The sequence below is a fragment of the Myotis myotis genome, unplaced genomic scaffold (assembly GCF_014108235.1).
Source record: "Myotis myotis isolate mMyoMyo1 unplaced genomic scaffold, mMyoMyo1.p scaffold_m19_p_6, whole genome shotgun sequence".
NCBI lineage: Eukaryota > Metazoa > Chordata > Mammalia > Chiroptera > Vespertilionidae > Myotis > Myotis myotis.
In genome coordinates, this window is record NW_023416368.1 from 53,422,535 (window position 1) to 53,444,290 (window position 21,756).

General features: G+C 40.8%; 1 protein-coding gene across 1 annotated transcript in view; it reads right to left on the minus strand.

Moving 5' to 3' along the window:
* The window catches only part of TTC29 (tetratricopeptide repeat domain 29), a 151,537-nt gene that overhangs the window by 99,734 nt on the left and 30,047 nt on the right, over positions 1-21,756 (minus strand). The window contains exon 6 of the mRNA XM_036314703.1: positions 16,378-16,563. Coding sequence (XP_036170596.1) covers positions 16,378-16,563 — 186 coding nt within the window. The remainder of the gene's footprint in view (positions 1-16,377; positions 16,564-21,756) is intronic.

Genomic DNA, 21,756 nt, shown 5'->3' on the forward strand with positions numbered 1-21,756 from the left:
AGCAAAGACTTCAGATGGACATTATAGGAATGCTACCACCACACCCCGGTTAAAGGGCACGAGTCATTAAGCCAGACAGCGGAAAGGACCACAGGAACACAGGTGTGGGAGGAACTCACCAAGGGCTTTCTTACTGATGTTGGCAATGCTAGTAAGTTGATTTTTAAAATCCAGAGGATTTGCCAACTGGTGGGAGGTGGGGGACTGGGTGAAAGAGGAGAAGAGATTAAGAAGTACAATTTAGCAGTTACAAAATGGTCCCAGGGATGTAAAGTACGGCATAGGGAATACAGCCAATAATATTTCGGTGACTTTGTATGGTGCCAGGCTGGCACTGGAAATATCGAGGGCAACACTTGGTAGATGATTGTCTAACTACTGTGCTGTACACCTGAAACCAATGCAAAAAATAAATAAATAAAATCTAGAAGATCCCTAAAATATTTTGGAGGAACTGTTATTAATTGTTGTTTGTGATTTTAGATAGCTGCATTGTGGCCAGTGATAGGAACGGTAAGCAGGCTTCACTGGTCTATGTTCTAATAAACATAGGCAGGTGGTTCCTATCCACGTTTTCTAGTTTCTAAGGATTAAGCATTAGACATCTTTGCTCTTACATGTTCATAATCAGAAGTATGAAGATTACTCAATTTTTTAAAATGTGTAATGCATAAATAAGAAATTCATACTAGCCATTATAAACCTGGGAGAATTCATAGAGTTTACTATTTTCCTCAAATGATAAATTGTTTTACTTCATGGTTTCCACCTCACCTTAAAATACTAAGTTAGACGTGTTGTTGACAAGCATAAAAATATGAGAAATAAAGTCAGTATTGACACATTAGATCAACTGATGAATTATATTGCTCTGGACTTAATCAATAATTTAATTCTTACTTGAATCACATAGTGTTCCTGATTTTAGATAAACCACATACTGATTATGGATATGTATTTATATGAGTAAAGAGAAAGGGATGGAAGCATATAGACCAAAGTATCAGAGTATTGATTAACTTATGGAAGTTGGAGGTGAGTGGTTTTGATTGAAAATAAGCATATGATATTTTGGATATTATAAAATAAACTAGAGGCCCGGTGCATGAATTCATGCATCAGTGGGGTCCCTTGGCCTGGCCTGCACCCTCTCACAATCCTGGACCCCTTAGGGGATGTCAGAGGCCTGGCGCAGGTATTTGGCCCGATTGCCGCAGGCCAGGCTGAAGGACCCCACTGGTGCATGAATCCGTGCACCGGGCCTCTAGTGTGCATATAAGATCTTTGGTTAATCTCTTCCGGCTCTCCTCCCTCTGTCCTCCCTCTTTCCTTCTCAGATTCTTCAGTCTGTTTCATGTTTCCATGCCTGTGCATTGAGCATCTGCCCCATGGTGGCCAGTGCACATCATAGTTACCGGTTGAACAGTCCAGCAGTCGAACGGTTGAATGGTCGCTTTGGCTTTTATATATATAGGCTAGAGGCCTGGTGCACGACATTTGTGCACTGGGGGAGGAGGGGGGGTTCCTTAGCCTGGCCTGTGCCCTCTTGCAGTCTGGGACCCCTTGGGGATGTCTGCCTGCTGGCTTAGGCCCGAACCCCTGGGGGATTAGGCCTACTAGTAAGCCGGCAGTAAGACATCCCTCTCGCAGTCTGGGGTCCTCGCAGTCCCGGACCTCTCGCTCCTTACCACCCACCTGCAGTGGAGGCAGGAGAGGATCCCGCCACTGCACCACTGCTGCTACATTTGTCAGCCATGAACCGACTGAGCAGCGCTCCCATGGGAGTGCATTGACCACCAGGGGGCAGCTCCTGCATTGAGTGTCTGCCCCTGGGTGGTCAGTGCTCATCATAGCGACCAGTCATTCCACCATTTGGGTTGATTTGCATATTCACCTTTTATTATATAGGACTAGAGTCCTGATGCATGAGATTTGTGCAAGAGTAGGCCTTCCTTCCCCTGGCTGCTGGCACAAGCTTCCCTCTGGCACCTGAGACCTGGGCTTCCCTCCGGCCACTGGCAGGCACCTGGGACCCGGGTTTCCCTCACAGCCCTGGCTTTGTCCGGAAGGTTGTCCAGAAGGATGTCTGGTCTAATTAGCATATTACGCTTTTATTATTATAGATAACAAACTGACAGTAATCTATCTAGGTGAGTTTGGAGGGAGAAAAAAATGTTACTTGAGCACTGATCATATGCCGAGCACAACAGTAGCTGCTACATATATTTGTTAGTGCCTATATTTTAGAGATGAGGAAGATAAGCCTTAGGGCTTCTCTGGCCTAAATTCACATATCAAGCAGGTGGCAGAATGATGCCCAGAGATGGGGCTTTACTTCCTTATGGTGACCCTTTTTTTTAGAAACTGTGTCCAATGTTTGACATAAATGCAGAGACCAAGGCTTGAATCTCAACATCATGATATAATTGGACCATTCACATCCTTTCTTGAAGGGCTCTGAAATGAGGATGGCAATGCCAACTTTGGGATGTGTTTGCAAGGGGCATTAAAACAATTGTGCTGGCACCGTGCAGAGTGCCTGGGTTTTGCACAGATTCAGTAACGTTTCATGCCATGGTCTCTATTTGTCTGCCAGTTGGAGCCAATCGGGATGGGCCTGCTATAGGGACTGCTTTAACACCTAAATAGCATGGAGCAGTGCCACTTTTTCGAATTGAGACCCACCTGAGGTGCTAGTTGGAAACGGTACACTTCGCCCAACTCTCACCCCTCTCGCCCTTGGACAGTGGTATTTCCAAAGAGCTTTTCTGGGGCAGTGCCTCTTCTCAGAGGATCAGAGGCCACACGGCCTCCAGAGCCATCTATTCAGTGTGTGGAGACTGGAGGCTCAGTGCAGCTTTCAAGACCTCCCTGCAAAGCTTTGAAAAAGAAAAACCCGCAGCAGAGCAGGCACCTCTGAATGAGGCTGTGTCTCCGCACTCCTCGTTAAGCAGTAAATAATTAAAACTCCCTGAAAAAGACAGGTAAAATAGAGGCAGCTCTGTCAGTAACACAGACATGAAAGAAAAGGGGAAGAAAATGAATTTTAAAAAAATGCAATGAAATAATTCATTTGAAGCTCTAATAAAGTTTCATTTGCAGTCTTGTTTAAAGATATATCAGACTTTAGGGATGTAACCTAATTACATTTTTATTCTAAGTTCCATTCAAAGATCTTGGACTTTGGTTCTTTAACACAGATCAAACATGGAATAATTTTCTTGTGGCTATCAATACTTTAAAAGGATCTCTTGATTAAATACTGTAAGGTCTTATGAACAAGTACATATAGTAGATGGGAAATAAACTGACATGCCTTGAAAAGTGACAACTAATTAATATAGAAAAAGTAATGCTAATTGACTTAACTTATGAAAAATAACTTTTTTTAAATTTTTTAATCCTCTCCCGAGGATATTTTTTCCATTGATTTCTAGAGAGTGGGAGGGAGGAGGGGGAGGAGAGAGAGAGAGAGAGAGAGAGAGAGAGAGAGAGAGAGAGAGAAACATCTATGTGAGAGAGACATTAATTAGTTGCCTCCCTCACCTGCCCCTATTGGGGCTGGGGAACTGCAACCTAGGTATGTGCCCTTGACCAGGAATTGAACCTGTGACCCTTCGGTCCCAAGGCCCACACACTAATCACTGAGCAAATCTGGCCAGGGCAAAAAATAACTTTTTAATATTAAATTCACTTTCATTCCAATGTAAAGTGATCAGTTTCTAATACCGATCTAGTCAGGTGCACCTTAGAAAATGGATACTAGTGCCCACTTTTCGAATCCATTCTTGGAATTTAATCCGAACGAGAAGTGCCGGAGTGGTGAGCCAGGCAACCATGCAGATGTGAAAGGGGAGATGCTGCCGCCAGGCATCAGCCCCGGCGCCTTCCTATGGGTGGATATGTTGGAGTAATCGGGTTCATCCTTAGACACTTTTTGGCTTTATTTCATATTGTTACTAGGAAACCTGAATGGATTAATGTGTTCACTCTTTCAGAGAATCTTTTTGGAAAAGTTTCCTCCAAAGGGACCTTTAAAATGCAAATTTAGAAGCAGTTTAAAAGTGAGGGGAAATAGACAAATATAATTTATTTTTTAACTATTAAGAGGGAAAAAACGTTCCCCATGAACTTGGGCAGTTGTACTAGAGGTGTGAGCAGGCGGGGAAGGACACGGGGCTGAGGGAGAGCTTGGTCATGATTCAGCAGCAACCGTTGGAGGAAGGTTTTTGTTCCCCCCACTTCTCTAGCCCAAATATCCACAGTGCCCACCAGGAAATCTATTTTCAGGGTAAACATTGAATGAGTTGCCCTTTGTTGGTTCCAGTGCTGTTTTCTCTTGAGGCATTATGTATGTAATAGAGGCTTCATGGTTACAAATTTTAAAATATGACAGCAACTTAAACAGAAAATAAGAGTGATTCCATAGGTACAGAACAGACTGACAGCTGTCAGAGGGGAGGGGGGATGGGAAGCTGGGTAGAAAGGTGAAGGGAGTAAGCAAAAACAAACAAACACCAAAACAACAAAAAAAATGGACACGGACAACAGGGGGATGAGAGCAGGAGTGGGGGCAGGGGGGACGGGGAGGTTGGGGGTTAATGGGAAATGAGGACACATTTGTAATACCTTAACCAATAAAGAAATTAAAAAAAAAACACCCCAGTATGGTGATTACTGGAGGGGCAAGGGGGGTGGGGGGAGGTAGAAGAGGGTAAAGGGGTATAACTGGTGACAGAAAGAGACTGGACTTGGGATGGTAAACACACAATACAATATACAAATGATGGATTATAGAATTGTACCCTTGAAACCTATATAATTTTATTAATTAATATCACCTCAATAAATTCAATAAAAATTAAAATAAATAAGAGTCACTTAAACTCGAAAATAATCATGTTATGTGTGTCAAAATCTATTAATAGCAAAAAAAAAAAAAAGACATGATTGTCTTACCATTGTTTGGAGCATGAATAAAATGCTAGGTTTAGAGATACAAAATAAAATGTTAATGTTCCCTACATTAGGGCAACCATTTTATTCAGGTTTGCCTGGGACTTGCAGGTTCAAACACCGAATCCAGTCCTGGGAGCCTGCTCAGGCCCAGGCAAATCCTGTGGAGCAGTGACCCTAACACTGACTCAAAATACAAAGAATTTTGAAAATATTTAGCAAAAGTGTAATATATTTTACAGGCAAAAAATATTTTGTCAGCATAAATAAAACACGATGAGGAGGAAATCTTAAAAAGCACTTGAAAATTTTGGTCAAGTATCATTCCCCTCCTTTTCTATATTCATACAGAATTTTTAAACAGTTGTAAAGAGATTAATGTAAATTTCCGCTAACCTAAATTATTTTATTAGAACTACTTTCCACATTTCTAAAAGTGAAGTTAATCGATAAAGATGTATTGAAAATTTTATACTTGCTAAGCATTGCTGTATTTCTTCCCAAAATCATTTAAATGATTCAAATTATCACCAGCAATACCTGTAAGTATTATTTTAAGGAATCTTAATTACTCTTTTTTTTTGCATTTTAAGAAGTGTTAAATGGCATTTCACAATGATTCAAACTGATTTTTGTAGAAGTTTGTTATTTTCCTATATATTCATTACATATCATATTTCCTCTTTGACAAATTGTCTCTTTTTATCCTCTTTCCATTAAATTACAGTCATCTTAACATTTTTCTTACCAATTGATATATACTTTATACAGAATATAGCTACTTGTTCTTTGTCATATATGCTGCATATAAAGTTATATTTTTCCTTTCTCCAATCCCCTACCCTCTATGTGAATACCAATGCTGTTTCTTCTGCTGCAATGTCTGGAGTCATCCTTCCTTTCCATCTATTTAGCCAACATACCAGCCCACTCCCCTCACCAGTCTCAACACCTCCTTGAGCTTCTCCTGCTTCTGGTCCCCCCATTCTAGGTTATCCTACCCACAATTATTGAGCAGCCTAATTCACATGTCAACACGTGACAAAAGCCGGATTATAGAGCCACCCAGACCTGCCTGCCCCCACTCCCTCAGTCTACTAGTCACGTTCTCCTCCAATCTGCTCTTTGTTTGAAAAGGCCTCTATACTGTGCTAGCCTTCATGGACTTGCTTTCTTAGAGAACCATCCTGTCTCTGCACAACCTGGCTAGGCTGAAACTGTAGTAAACATTACATCATGAGGGGGTCAGGTCACTAGTACCCACAGATGGAAAGAGATTCTCAGTGAACACTGCATGGGGCTCTTGGGGTGGGGGATGGGGAAAGGACCATGAAGGCAGATGGTTGGTCAAGCTGGCAAACGACAGAGGATATAAAAAAGGAGACACAATTTTTTTTATTTATAATTTTCTCAGGGTTCATTTTATATCAGAGTCTTTTATTATTACAATTTTAATAAAAATAGGTAAATCCAGAAGGTCAGCTTTGTGAGGTCTCTCTGCTGAGCAAACCTTTGTGCAGAGATGTGGTTCCAGGAAGTGAAAGGACACCAGACTAAGATCCAAAGACACGGGGGTCCAGTCTGGGCTCTGATATGTTTTAGTTCTCATGTAAGCTCTCAGATCCCTGTTTCCTGCAAATCTACAAAGGGGAATAACATCACCTACATCATGCATGAGAAAAAGCACTTCATATGTCGCATCATACACCTATGTGTGACTGCCGCTATGTACATCGCAGATACAGCTGACTTGCTCTAAGTCCATCTAAATCAGCAGTTCTCAACCTGTGGGTCGCGACCCCTTTGGAGGTCGAACAACGCTTTCACAGGGGTCACCTAAGACCACTGGAAAGCACATTAATTACATATTGTTTTTGTGATTAATCACTATGCTTTAATTATGTTCAAATTGTAACAATGAAAATAGATCCTGCATATCAGATATTTATATTACAATTCATAACAATAGCAAAATTATAGTTATGAAGTAGCAACAAAAATAATTTTATGGCTGGGGGTCACCACAACATGAGGAACTGTATTAAAGGGTTGCAGCATTAGGAAGGCTGAGAACCACTGATCTAAATGATACTGGTAAATCAGTTTGAAGAACCATGCAATATTAAGATAGTCCGTGTGTATTTGTGTTGAGCATTTCACAGAGAAGGAGAAGCTAGCTGACAGGGGTCTGGAGCTCTGGATTGGGTCTTGCACCTGCTACTAACAAACTATGTGGCCATGGCAAAATGTTTAATTACTCCGGTTCAGCTTCCTCATTGGCAAATTATGCTCTTCTCGAGCATCAACTTAGGAATCATGAAAACCTGTGAAAAATGAATCACCAGAGAATAGTTCTTGTCTTCTTCTATTCTCCACCCAAGCTACTGCCCCTTCAAAGTGTCTGCAGGAGCCCAGCATTCAAGTGGAAGAATAGGGACAAGCAAAGACCAAAATAATATGTACCTACTGTGTGCAGAAATGTGATCTTAGCACTTGGAAAGGCAACAGGGAAGTTATTCATAGAGTAAGGCCTGCCCTCTCATCTAGAGGCATCCTCAGTGGAGAAGACGGGAGGACCAAGATGCAAGGTCGGAGCTCAAAGGAAGAGGGAGGAGATGAAGGGAGACACCCAGAGGAAGAAGAGCAGCGGTTCCCAGCTGGAGCAGGTGAGGGGGTCCCCAGTGCAGATCACTACTGCCTTGCTGGCCTCTCTGAGGACTTTCTCCAGTTTTAACTGGGGCTCACTACAGGTGCTGCCTGTCGGCCTGATATTGCACTTTTGTGGCATGGTAGCTCTCCCCGTCTACTTAAGTAGCAGGCACACTGTGAGGGAGAAAATGTGAAAACAGAAAGCAGCCTTTATGTAGGCCTACGTGCCATATGTGCCAAGCAGAACACCAGGCACTTCGCTTATCTCATTTGATCGTCAAAAGAATTCTCTGAAGAGCTAGAATTGATTTATTATTGTTTTTTAATAATGAAGAGTGGTACAAAGAAGTTAATTTTAGGCTCCATCTCTGCTTTTTATAAACTGACATTTTTCTTTCCCTAATAAGGAAAGAAGTTGACAGAGTTTTAAAAGACTGGTTTTTCAATAGCCACCTAAGCAGCCGTGGAAATCAAAGCTGGACGTGAACTAAGAGCGAAGTGCACGTGCTCGCACTCCCTCACGTCAGAGACAAGGGAAGCAAGATCAACACAGTTAACTAGCCAATGACAATGTCAAGAGAATCCAAGTTTACTGCCCCGCCTAACAGTTTCTCCTCCGCTAGACTTCATCTGCAGCCTTGTGCTTCAATGCCGTGTTAGGTTAAGTATCTAAACCAGGGGTCCTCAAACTACGGCCCGCGGGCCACATGCAATACAAATATTGTATTTGTTCCCGCTTTGTTTTTTTACTTCAAAATAAGATATGTGCAGTGTGCATAGGAATTTGTTCATAGTTTTTTTTTAAACTATAGTCCGGCCCTCCAACGGTCTGAGGGACAGTGAACTGGCCCCCTGTTTAAAAAGTTTGAGGACCCCTGATCTAAACCAAGAAAATCATTCAGCATTTATCATCTAACACTAATGTAATCCCTGTGCCTGCTTTACTTAAGCTGTAACCCATATTTCTACTACTCTTGCAGCTTTGAGCTTCCCTTTCTATCTGAAAACCAATTCACAATTCACATTGCCCCCACTTTTCTACTTCATTAATAATGGGACTGGATCTATAATAGTTCTTTAATTGTCACTATTATATCTTTTTGCATTTTTTTTTCTAATTTGAATTCTGAATTGTTTAAAGTATTACATAAGTCTCCTTACCCCCTCCCCCCCACACCTCCCCCCGGTTGTTCCCATCCCCCACTATATTTCTTACCAACTCTAAAAACCTTCTGCCCTTTCCTATGCTTTTTAATTTAACAGATTTTTAAAAAATTAGCTACCTTTTCCCCTAATTAAAAAGCAACACATGCACAAGGTAACCAGTTGTGTGGTACGAAAGGGCACATATGCAGAATGCACCTGTCTTCCTTCCACATCCTCAGCGTGCTTCTCCAGAGGCGCCTCCGTTCAGATGAGATGTTGTGTATTTGATGGGTTTTAAATCCCCTCAACAGCGCTTACATCTCTATTAATTTTTAATAAAATGAAAGAGAAAATAAAATACCACACTAAAAACTGATATATCCTTTGCATTTCTTTTAGTTATTAAGGCTGTTTTTCTAATAAAGTGGCAAACATTATTCCATGACAAATAAGAAACTACCAAGAAATTTCTATCAATTTTGATGTGGCATCTTTGATGATATTATTGTATTTTAACCTTTTTTTTTTTTTTGAGAACTGAATACCGTGATGATAAATTTCATTTAAAATAACAAAGAATAAACACATCCACCAAATGAAGTCATGTTTTAATGGAATACAGAATAAGGTAAAAAAAAAGCCAAAACTGTAGGAAAAGATTGTTTATAGGAGATGTTAGGAGAATACGAAAACATCTCCTCATATTATTTTAGATAGTATCCAGTTGATACTATCACAAATGTCTTATCTGTCAGAGCCTGAAATGAAGGAACATGACATTCGTCACATGTCCTCACATCACTTTACCATTATTGTAATTCCCTATTGCCCCTGAAATGACATCTTTTCTTTTTAAGTTAGGAAAAATTACTGACACCATATTGAATACCGTGTTAGTTTCCTGGGGCTGCCGCTACAAAGTACCACAGACTGGGTGGCGCCAATGGCAGAGTTCGTTCTCTGGAGGCTGCTAGTCTGAACCAAGAGGTCAGCTGGGTTGCTTCCTGCTGGGCTGTAGGGAGAACCCACTCAGTGCCACCCTCCTGGGTCTTGGTAGCTTCAGGTGTTCCTTGGCTTGTAGATGATGTTCTCCGTGTCTTCACACTGCTTTCCCTCTGTATATGTCTTTCTCTCTGCCCAGTCTCCTCCTTATGAGGACACCAGTCATTAGGGTCCATCTAATTAGGGTCATCGTATCTCCGTCTTCTACAAATACTGGAGGTTAAGAATTCAACATCTTTTTGGGGTCTACAATTCAACGCATAAAAAATGTGATTGGAAATTCTTTCTCAAATGAGTAACCAGGAAGTGCCAGCAGTATTACAACACTTGTCCTGACTGGCAGTGCAGTTACTAAGAGCTGTCAGTACCAAACCTGGAGAAGCAGAGCAAAAGAGTGTGATCCCATGACAGGAGTCTGCGGGCTGCTGGAAAAGTCCTTCTCCACCGAGCAAACAGATAATCAGAGTCACAGACACGGTCACAGCGTGAGGCACATGGGAGACCATGCCCACGGCAAATCTGAGGTCAAGGCAGAGAGGGGACAGGGCAAAAGGATCAGGCTGTGTATGAGGACAGTGCTAAGAGGCTTCACGGCAGGAGGTCTTCATTTGAAGAAATAAGAACTGGTCTTTTTGGTGGTGCCTCCAACCGGCTTAACGTCCAGACTGCTGAACAGGGAAAATGCCATTCCCCTCACACATGTAGGGCTTGGGCTTAGAGGAGTTGAATCAGTTGCTGTGAGAGCTGTTGCAAGACGAATGCTTTGTTTTCCTTGCATTCCCTACACTCCTCAATGAGAAGCAGCCTATTTAGTCCTGGTATTTAAAGGCAAGCAGGATGGACAGTCTCCCCCTGGCTCTGTCCACGAGCCATTGGAGCTGGTAGAATACCCTGCTTCTACCTAGAGTTGGGGGGGGGGAGGCAGTTGTAGGAACAGCACCTCATTCAAGCCCAGTGTCTATCAGGCATTCTTCCAGGACAGGTTTGATCGTCTCTTGCTTTAACTCACTGGTTCTCTTCTACCTTGATCAGTTCTTGGAAACATCTGGTCGTGGGGAAGGGCGGGGGGGGGGGGGGGCTCCTTTTGAAGCTCAGAATCTTGCTCATGGTCCTAGCTTTGTCCTAATTCTTAAAGATCAGGACTTCTGTGCCCATAATCTCTTTATGCAGAACTTAAAGATTTACTAGTAAGAGGTAAGGGTTAACTCATCCAACACTGATCCCCTGCAGGCTGGTGTGGCGAGCTGACACGGCTATGGCATACTCAGCCCCAAAGCACCTTATGTGCCGTGCCAGCTCAGCCAGGTTCAGTGACGCTGAGAGGGGACAGTGAAGGATTGAGAAAAGACAGACAAGAGAATAAAAGCTGTCCTCTCTGATGGAGAGCTAGCGACAGCGCCACGTACTACAAACCATGTCTTTATTTTATAGCCAGATTCCACGAGGCAAAGTAAGGGTGTGGTCAAGATGTTTACAACATTCTTGTGGGTTTCGATTCTACTCAACTACTACATGCACCTGAACTCTATCAAGCCCATCTTACTCGGACACGTGAGGCCACATGTTTGGACCATAGGTTCAAGCTTACAACTATAGCTGTTGACTATAATTGTGCTGGGAAGACTTGCCCTCCAAGCTGGGACTTGCACGTGGCAATAAGAGGACTATGCTCTCTCATTAGTCTGAGGCTTGAACCTGTCCAAACACTGTAGCCGCTCTCCACAGGCTGGTTTCCTAGAAAATAAGATGGACTCTAAGAAGGTTCCAAGGAAACCAGTTAGGCTCAGTGCTTTTAAGGAACTCAATCCTGACCTATTGCAAAGGCTTATGCCCCAGTCCCTCTCTCCTGACAGGGGAGAGGTTGATGCTCCCCTAACAGTGAATGCCTACGTGGGAAATCTTGCTATTTGTATGCTACATCCCATGGCTGCAACCCTAGGCACATACCTCAGCCCCCATACCTTTCCCTGCACCCCCTCTGCAGATCATGCACGGGAGGGACTCTGCAACCTCAAAGCCTGGGTGCTGAGCTGGCAGGATATGGCTGGTATCAAGGCTCTGCCACATCATATTGCTATTCTGTCTGGCCCCAGATCACAACAGGAGTTGGACGATACTTCCCTAAACATACAGCATCCAATGAAAGGGCGGTGGGGGACCAGCACTCCTGCTGCTGCTCCTGTCTCTGGGAGCCATCTTTGAGCAGTGCTGCCCCAGCAGGCATGCTGTGAGTGCTTCTGACCAATTACCTTGTTAGCATGGCAACTGTCCCAGCAAACTGGGTGTCCAGCCAGGCCCAGACCATGGCCTCCTGGTAGCAAGTCAGGGGACTGGAGGTAGATTAAAGGCCAACCATGGAGAGGAAGAGTCCTGCAGGTGGCGTTGTGACCAGCTTCAGGATTGCCAGTTAGTAACCAAGAGGCATTCCAGTGTGTCTCCAAACACTACCCTACTACTGGCGCCCTCGGGGCCCTGGCAAACCACACTGACACACACTATTTCGAATCTGTCCAGGTCAACATTAATTCTAAGACATGAGCAAGCTAACCAGGATAACTCTGTCTTTCCTCAGTCATGGGGAGAACTTGGGATCAATGCTGTAGATCCTGGTTTGCCTTTAATCAATCCTTGGGCTAAAGCACAGGTAATGGCTTTCTGAAATAGGTGGTGTGCACTCCCTAAGCTGTTCCAACAATGGCTTCCCCTGCCCGTCTCCCGTGAACATGATCAGCATCCGGGCTATCACCCAACATCTATTTCTAATCCTCCTCCTGATCTCCCACAGGCAAGTTCAGACTCAAAGCCCATATGGGTTGGAATAGAAGAGGGTGGTCCCAGAGTGAGAGATGATAATTAGAAGCTGCCCATTGGAATTGGGGAAGGAGTGACAGGACAAAAAAACAGGCAGAAATTAAGGGTTAATTTGTCCAAGTCTGATGTCCCTCCATGCTAGCCTCCTACAAAAGAGACTGGCCTTCTGCAGGGCTCTACGGAAACCAGCTGGTCCCTAGTACTAAGTCCATTAATTTGGTCAAAAGCAAAGTTTGGACCCAGATTCTAAATCATTGGAAAGGGCAGAGAAAAAGGTTCTGGTATTTGCTCAACTATAAACAATGATGTGGTCAACACTGCTCTAGTTTACCAGCTCCCAATAAAGCTGCGAGGAACTGGACCCAGTTCCTTGGTCAGGGAAGGGTTTGGGGCTCCATCTGAGCACTAATGCTGCCCTGGCAGGAAAGGACTGCAGTTAAGGTTCTGCTATATCATCGTGTTTTCATTGTCCTTGCCCCTGATCATACTGGGAAGGAGCCAGTGCTTCACAAATTCTGTCTTTTAAAAAGCGCTCTCTCCCCCCAGGTCTGACACCTGGCCCACTAGACCTCTGAATGGGCATATCTCCTATTGATCAGTGTCTGAGGGCCTTCCCCAATGCTCCAGGATGGCATGAATGCTCTCTGCCTCTTTGCCCTGTTTGCATGAAAAAGTCCTTACAAATAGGTCACAATTCTGACTGAATATATAGCCACTGATTTGCACAAGTGTTTGTCAGTCCATGACTAGTCCATGTCTGCCACCCCAGCTATCGTCAAAATACCTGCCCTGAAGAATGAAACTGCCAGCCCTTGAGCCAATGGAGATCAGGCACACTGTACAAGAGGGCCCATCTTTAGCAGCACTGGGGGTTAGAACCTGTCTGCTGTGCTTGACTCTGGCCAGGGGGCTCTGGGTGAGGCTCTGGTCCCATATGTACCACTGGGCTAAACACTGGCCCTGATTGTACTCAGGTGCCCAGACCCTGTGACTATGGCCTCTGCTCAAGTTCATTTGCTCTATGGTTCCCTGAGGGCGCTGGAGCCATGCCCTGGACTGCAGCCTGCTCGGTTGGGCCCTGACAGTCCGCCTTTTGCCATCTGCCGGCTGGTATCCTGCTTTAACCTGAATGGGCACCCCTGGAATCAGGATGCTGCCACCTGCCCCTGAGCACAGCTGCCACCTAGCTGTTGCTGTGGGGCCTCCATTAGCTTGTCTAGACCAATCAGGTCAGATATGCGGAAGCTACACCATAGTCACTTCAGTGGGAACCCTACAGCCAGGTAAGTCCCCATTCCACCCTAGCCACATATTTTGGATAGCTCTACTTTACCTCCTTCATGAAAATTCTAAAATTATAAAAGCTACACCAGTAATTTTCACCATTGCTAGGTACAGTACACAATCAAAGGCAGTCTCTAGAATTTTTCATCAATACCAACTCACCCACTTTATCCATCAGGCAGTAAAGGCATGCTTCTCAGGGCCTATGAACTGATTAAGCCATAGAAAAATAATTCAGATCTGACAGAAAGTAGTTGCAAAACTAAACAACACAACCTGAAAATAATTACATAGTCAAAATATTCGATTTACTATGGAATTATGCTATATGGTGGGACAGCTAAATGTAAGCCAGCCAACGACCTGCTCTCAGGGCAGCCCCACCCTGATCACATTTCCCAAATGCATCCTCACTCTCAGCCACTAAAATGATGTGGGCAACCAGGTGCCATGGTTACTGATCAAGATTACTAGGCACTCCAATATTTGTTGGATGAGTAAATGGATGAATGGATGAATGAATGAATGAATGAATGAATGAAGCAATTAATAAATCCTCCAATAGAAATACATCGAAAGATTTTAAAAAAAACAGAACAAAGAAACCAGGAGTTGTTGTTTACTAGGTATTGACTTTCAATTTTGCAAGATGAAAAAGTTCTGAAGTCTGGTTATATGATAATGTGAATATACTTAACACCAATGAACTTAGAAACAGATGGCCAATTTTGTTATATAGTTTTTTACCACAATAAAAATTTTTTGAGAAATCAAACCAAATATTAAAAATCAGAAATAAATTTTTTAGAAAAATTCAGAATATACTTATTAGTAGCTATCTGAATCTTACCAGACCACTCTTACATTTTCATCAGTGTAGCCCTGACTTAATCACCCCTTATTTTCTGATATTATTTCTTATTTATTTTGTGACTTCTCTTTTGGGACCAGTAACTGACAGTTTAATTATTTGATTTGTCATCATAGGCGACAGAATTTGATGGCTTCAATTATAAAAACAAACCAAAAAGCAATTTTTATTTTATTCTTTTAGGGGGTTCCCATAGTTGACAGCAAAGTGCAGCATTATATTTTAGCATATAATCTTCAGGAATTTTTAGACTTAGCTCATCAAAAAAGTAAAGCAATTATTTGTTGGTGTAGAGCAGGGGCTACTAGCAACAGGCTGTGAAGCTAGCTGACTAATACCAGTTTCAACACTAACTAGCTTTCCCTCATTGTGCCAGTTTCCTCATCCTCAAAGTGAAGATACTTTTTAAAAGCTTAAAAAAAAAGTATTTATCTCACCTGTGAAATGGGAATACTGGTAGTAATTTTTAAAAGCTTAAGCAAAAATTTCACCTTGCATCTTACTTTATTTAAGCAAGAACTTACCCCATTTTTACAAATTGAAAAACATGATAAAGTATTTTTGTCTTCAGATATATTTTCTACCCACTATCTATAGATATATAAAAGGCTAAGCAACCGTCTGACCATCTGACCAGCCGGTAGCTATGATGCGCACTGACCACCAGGGGGCAGATGCTCAACACAGGAGCTGCCAAGCTGTGACACCCTGGAACCAGGGAGGAGGGAGCCCGGTTCCTTGCAATTCCTCTTGCACTCCGGGACCCCTCGGGGGATGTCGGAGAGCCAGTTTTGGCCTGATCCCTGCAGGCCAGGCCAAGGGATCCCACCTGCTGGAGGGACCCCGCTTACTCCGCAGACGCCCTTTGAGCTGCGGCACTGGCCCAGGTGCAGCCGGCTGGGGAGGGACCATGGGAGGTTGGCTCCAGGGGGTGTCCGGCCCATCTGGCTCAGTCTTGCCCCGCCAGCCACTGCCTGGGACCACCTGCATTAATCCCTGCACCAGAGGGACTAATTAATTTCCTTTCAATGTACACGAATCCGTGCACCAGGACACTAGTCCTTACATAAATAAGTATAACTTAAATTTCTACTTGCAGTCCTTATTAAACCACAAACCACCATACAACATATGTTTCTGGTGATTTTTTGTTGTTTTAGAGTTTGGTTTGTCTTAAGATAACATTGTTAGCTATGAAGTTATTTTTAAAAAAGAACATTTCCTTCAGAAATTACTATAAAAATCATGATGGAGCCATATCTGAGTTTTTTAGATATTTTTTGTTTTTTGTATAGGGGCACTTGGAAAAATACCCATTTTCACACATGAGAAATTAATTTAAAATGAACAAAGAAAGCGCTAAAAAAGGAAAAACAATTCAAAATGGTGCAGCATGTTTGTGAATGAAGGATGTATGGGGGTTAGGGGGCGCTTTCTCTTTGTGATGCTGCTGGGAACTTGAGGCTTAGCGCTGGGGCAGACGTCAGACACAAGCAATACTGAAGGTGAGTCCGTAAGTCACACCTTTGCTTTTGAATCTCAGTAACTTATATTTTTATAAAGCCTCAGGTCTTTTTGTCGACCCCCACGTGCCTTCTGATTGCCTGGACTCTGGATCCTCCAAGGCACCCAAGGCATCCAGGCCAAGGGCCACTCACCCTCTTCCTCAAAGAGAAGTCCCATGTGTCCATGCGCCTCGGCTTCTTTCTTCCCACCGTCAATTTTGATCAGTTCAGCAATCTCAAAACATCGTTTGTAGAAGTGGTTCCTTACCCACTTGTCTTCAGAATTATTGAAGTAACAGGCCAGAGCATACAAGTTATCATAGACATCTTCAAAATATTCTTCAAAGAGAGAAAAACATCATAAACTGCATTAGAATGACACATCCCTTCGAATGGCAAACCGATACAGTGACATTTATTTTCTATTTTTCCTTTAAAACATGATTAACTACATTTAAAACTTGAAATGCAAAACTTAATGTATATTAACTATGAAAGTAATTGCATTAATTAAAGAATATGCATATGAGGAAAGCAACAAAAAATCTTCCCCAAAACTTAGCACATGCTGGAAATGAACATACTCTTTGGTTGACTCACTAGACTTTATATATAAGACAAAAGACAACAACATATAGTAGCAATGTGCTCAGTGCTTTCAGAAGAAATGAGTATGTGGTTATCATTAAAAACTTTTCTCACTAAAGATTAAAAATACAGAGAAAGCAAGGTTTCTTAACTATGGCAATGTAAATAATGTAAATAAAATGTAAATAATGTAAATAATGTAAATGAAATAATGTAAATAATGTAAATGAAATAATGTAAATGAAAATGGCAAGGTTTTTCACTTAGAAGAAAAACAATCATGAGGCTTATAAGAAAAAAAATCAAGAATGAGTGGATTAAAAACTGTGATACATCTACACAATGGAATACTATGCTGCTATAAAAAGAAGGAATTCTTACCATTTACAACAGCATAGATAGAACTGGAGAGCATTATGCTAAGCGAAATAAGCCAGTCAGAGAAAGATAAATATCACATGATCTCACTCATTTGTGGAATATAATGAACAACATAAACTGATGAAAAAAAAAAAAAAAACAGATCCAGAGACCGAGAAACATCAATCAGAGAGTCAAACCACAGAGGGAAGGTAGGGGAGAGTGGGGGTAAGGGGGAGAGATCAACCAAAGGACTTGTATGCATGCATATAAGCCTAACCAATGGATACGGACAACAGGGATTTGAGGGCATGAGTGGGGGCAGTAGGGGGGCAATGAAAGGATAAGGACATATATGTAATACCTTAATCAATAAAGAAAAGAAAAAAAGATGACGCAATAAGCTCCATATACTTTCTAGCAATATTTCCAGGCATAAGAGTTACCAGCAACGCTAAGAAAGAGTGAACTTCTATGCTTTTGTTTTCTATGAGTCCTTTTTTCTGTTGAAAATGCATTAATACTAGTCATCCCTGTCACTCAAACAGTATTAGTTTATTAGTTGTTAGTGTGTTAAAGCTACCCTTTCCCCTGAAGTGGCATCTGACCTATTTGTACTAAAAAAAAAAGTATTAATCCTTTGTGAATCAGTCTTGTAAATCCCACTGTCATCAATCATAAACTTGAATCAAAACATTGTATGTTTATAACTTGTGTCTCAATCCTGTAAACTCCAATCTATTGGTGAATAGGAACAAATTCAGAATCCTTATGTCTTTTTGCCTTTGTGCAAAAAGCACACTTGTAAATATGTGGTAGCCTCTGGATTACCTTTCCAAGGATTTAAAAAACACACAATCATTATTATTCACTGATATATTCCTGAAAAGGTTACAATTGTGAAAAATATTTATACATTGCCCACAACCATTCCTGTAAGATTAAAGTTGAATTGCTTAGAAAAATTGAAAATAAGCTTACTAGAACTGTACATAAGTCACTCCAATGTTCCAAAAGAAATTTCTAAACCAAAGTCATTCCTTTACATATATTGCTTCATAATTCCACGGGAAATTAGATTTACCTCAAAATAGGTTTTATACCTAAAAATAAAGTAAAACTAAAATGTTTTCCCTGTCGGCCTCCAGAGAGCCATCCTGCAGCAGCACAGGTGAAAATCGGAGACTAACTTGAGGGTATTTACTTTAAAACCATGCGCTCATCTCAGAGCTGGCTTCTCCCACGTGCGATCTTCCCATTCTGAGTCTTCTACCTACTGTGAACAGAACACTAAAATCTGGGTTGTAGTATTTTATATTCTTTGTCGTATTCAGTGATTAGAGAGTTATTTTTTAAGCCTGTAATTAAAATACTTCTTCTCTTCCATTTTTAAAAGTTATATAATGAACTTTTTAAAAATATATGTAATGCTGAAATAACTTTTCTATTTTTCAGTAATTAGGCCTTAATAGAAAAACATTTCTAACATTTCATAAATAAAGTTTGTGTTTTTTTTTTAGAATGAGTGATATGAGCTATCAAGATAAATGGAATTTTTTCAGAGTAATAAGTATAAAGGGATATATTCAAGTTTTTAATCTTTGTGTGATTCAAATATATGGCTTGTATTTTTCACATTATAAGCAGCCTTTACCCTCCTTGAATTATCTGCAGGTTTATTTATAAAATAAAAATCAACTTTATTGTTCATTTTTATTTAGATCAGTATTTATTAAGCTACCTAAAAAAGGAAATTCCATGATAAAATAAGTTTGGGAAATTATCTTGCTAATTTCCCTCCTTCAGTAAATACATTGGCATGTTAAAGGCTCTGGTAAGTCCTGCAATAAACCAACCTGCCTGACATTAATGTTAATTCACATGTTTCTCAAACTTATTTCACCAGAAAATTATTTTTGTTTTGCTTCACATAAAACCTATCAACATCCTGTGGAACTCTGCTTGAGTAGAATATACTTTGAATATCCTAAGTAAATGTTACCAGAAAAAAAATTGCTAGTTAACCCTTGGCAATAATTTAAAGTGGGCGGTGAAGGCTTGGGGGGGGGGGGGGGGGGGGAGGGGGGGGGTGAGGGGGGGAGTAGGAGAGGGCAATGGAGAAAAAAAGAGACATATGTAATACTTTCAACAATAAAGACTTATCTAAAAAATAAAGTCAAGTGTAAATAATGTTTGAATTATCTATTGATTCAGTTGCCCATTACCATTATTGTCATCTCTTCTCTAGCCCCATGGGGGCACGGGGCCATAACCATAATGTTACAGATGGTACAGAGATTACTCACAACAACGGGTAATATAAGAAACATTTTCAGGGACAAAGAAACACTTTAACAAATGGAAAATAATCCAAAAAGCAATGACTGGCTTACTTTAAAATACTTCTTTGCTAGAAAACAGAAAATGTTTTGCAAAATAATTTAAGTAAGTCTAGATTCCCGTTCTGGAAATCTCAAGAGACAGAACTGACCACAAGGTAACTATTGTTAGTGCCACAGCTTTGATAACATGAACTTCATGGTAACTCTAGGGTGACGGTCTTTTCAATGAGAAGAAATGCGAATTCTCAGAGATATGCTACTTCAGAGTAAACGTCTTAGATCTCATAACCATATGCAATGGAATCTTGAAGTACTATTAACAGAATTCTATATATTACCTGAAGCGCGTGTGCGTGTGTGCGTGTGTGTGTGTGTGTGTGTTTAAGGATTTAGGATTAATCCAAGTTAATAAGAGTGAATGTGCATATTCCTTACCCATTTCCTGTGATAGTCTTAACTCAAGTAACAATTTTCTCCCAACAAAATTCATGTGTTAAATGTGAAAAAAAAAGTATACAAAATTTTAAAAAGAACATGTAAATGTTTCATATGTCCTGCAATGGAAGCATTTCCAATAATATTTATTGCAATAATTTTAATTTTCTCTATTTCAAACAGGCAAAAGCCACTGCATTTTGATGGAGATAACCCTATAAAAGAGTAATTTTGGGCAAGAGGTAATTTTGTTCCATTTAACAAATGCAACCTTGGTTGCCATGGATATATAATAGACCACTCAGTAAAGAAATATTTATTTTCATTATTTATACCATGTATATAAGATATTGGTTATTATAAAATTTGGACTTTGCTAATTTTTGGAATTGGAGAAACATTTTTACTTATATGTATAGTTACTTTTCTTTAATAAAAGATTATAAATTAAAATGTTTTCTACCCTAAAATGACTATTTAGCATTTTTAGTTTGCTTATCATTACAAAATGCTTTATGATAAGTTTCTCATATTAATGACACTTTCTGAAGTGATGTATTTGACTCATGTTTATTCTACTTAAATGAAAGCCTCTATTTAAAGCCTTTAGTGAATATGATGATTCAACTTGAAAAAAATGACCACTGGGCAAATTTAACCTTGATCAATTTTATTTTCAGTGTAAATATCACTTCAGAATTTGTGGTTGATATCAGTATGTAGGTTTTTTAAAATAGCATTTTTTTATTTATAAAAGTTAATTTACAGAGAAATTGTATGTAAATAACATTTTAAAATTTGCCCAAGTATTCTATTTTAAAAGTCAATTCTACAGTTAAATTCTTCTCATAATACAAATAATCACCTCCTATTTGCGCTCTCTCTCTCTCTCTAGTTCACTTATGGTGGTGGTGGTAGGATTTTTGTGTTACTCATATTTGTAAGTCAGGTCACAACCTGATGAGAAATACGTATTGACTCTACTAAGGATGTTGAAAGACTTCTTGCTATCTTCTGATGCTGTTTCCATGGCCCCATCAATTTCCCCCATTGTAGCATTAAGTAACAAAATGTTGCTAATATTTTTTCATAGAAAGGCCTGAAGTGAAATGTAGACATTGTCATGGTAGGGCATGAGCTTCTCTCTTTAGGTCCTATGGTACTTTCACACAAGAAGTTGAAGGAAAGAATAATTTAGAATGCCAAGTGTATGTCAAAATCTAGGATTTCCCGTCTTTGATGATATAAAATGACTAATCTCTAATATGTAACTAAGAAATACAAATGAAAACAACATCAGTACTATAGTAGAAATTAAAATATTTTCTTCAATACTTGAAACATAGTGACTTTCTGGAAAATCTTAGGACACACAAAAAAAGAATCTGTTAGAAACAATGTGATGAAATACATAAAATTAACAATTTTATTCATAATTGTGATTTGCAGCTTTTAATTCTTCTCATTATCTAATCTAATAAAAGAGAAACATGCAAATTGACCAAACCTTTGCTATGCCCCAAGCCACGCCCACCAGCCAATCAGAGCGACTACATGCAAATTAACCCAACCAAGATGGCAGCCAGCAGCCATGGAGCTGGAGCATGCAAAAGGCTTGCATGCCCCGGTGATGGAGGAAGCCAAGCTTTCCGCCTGCCCTGGCCAGCTGTGGCCTCCGCTAAAGGCAACAAAGTTTCAATTATAGAAGATAAATAAATCCCAGATACCTGCTTCCAGCCAGCCTCCCCTGGGAGCTTGGGTGGCTGGGGGCTGTGGCCCACCTGCAAACCGCCATCAGCCACTCCCC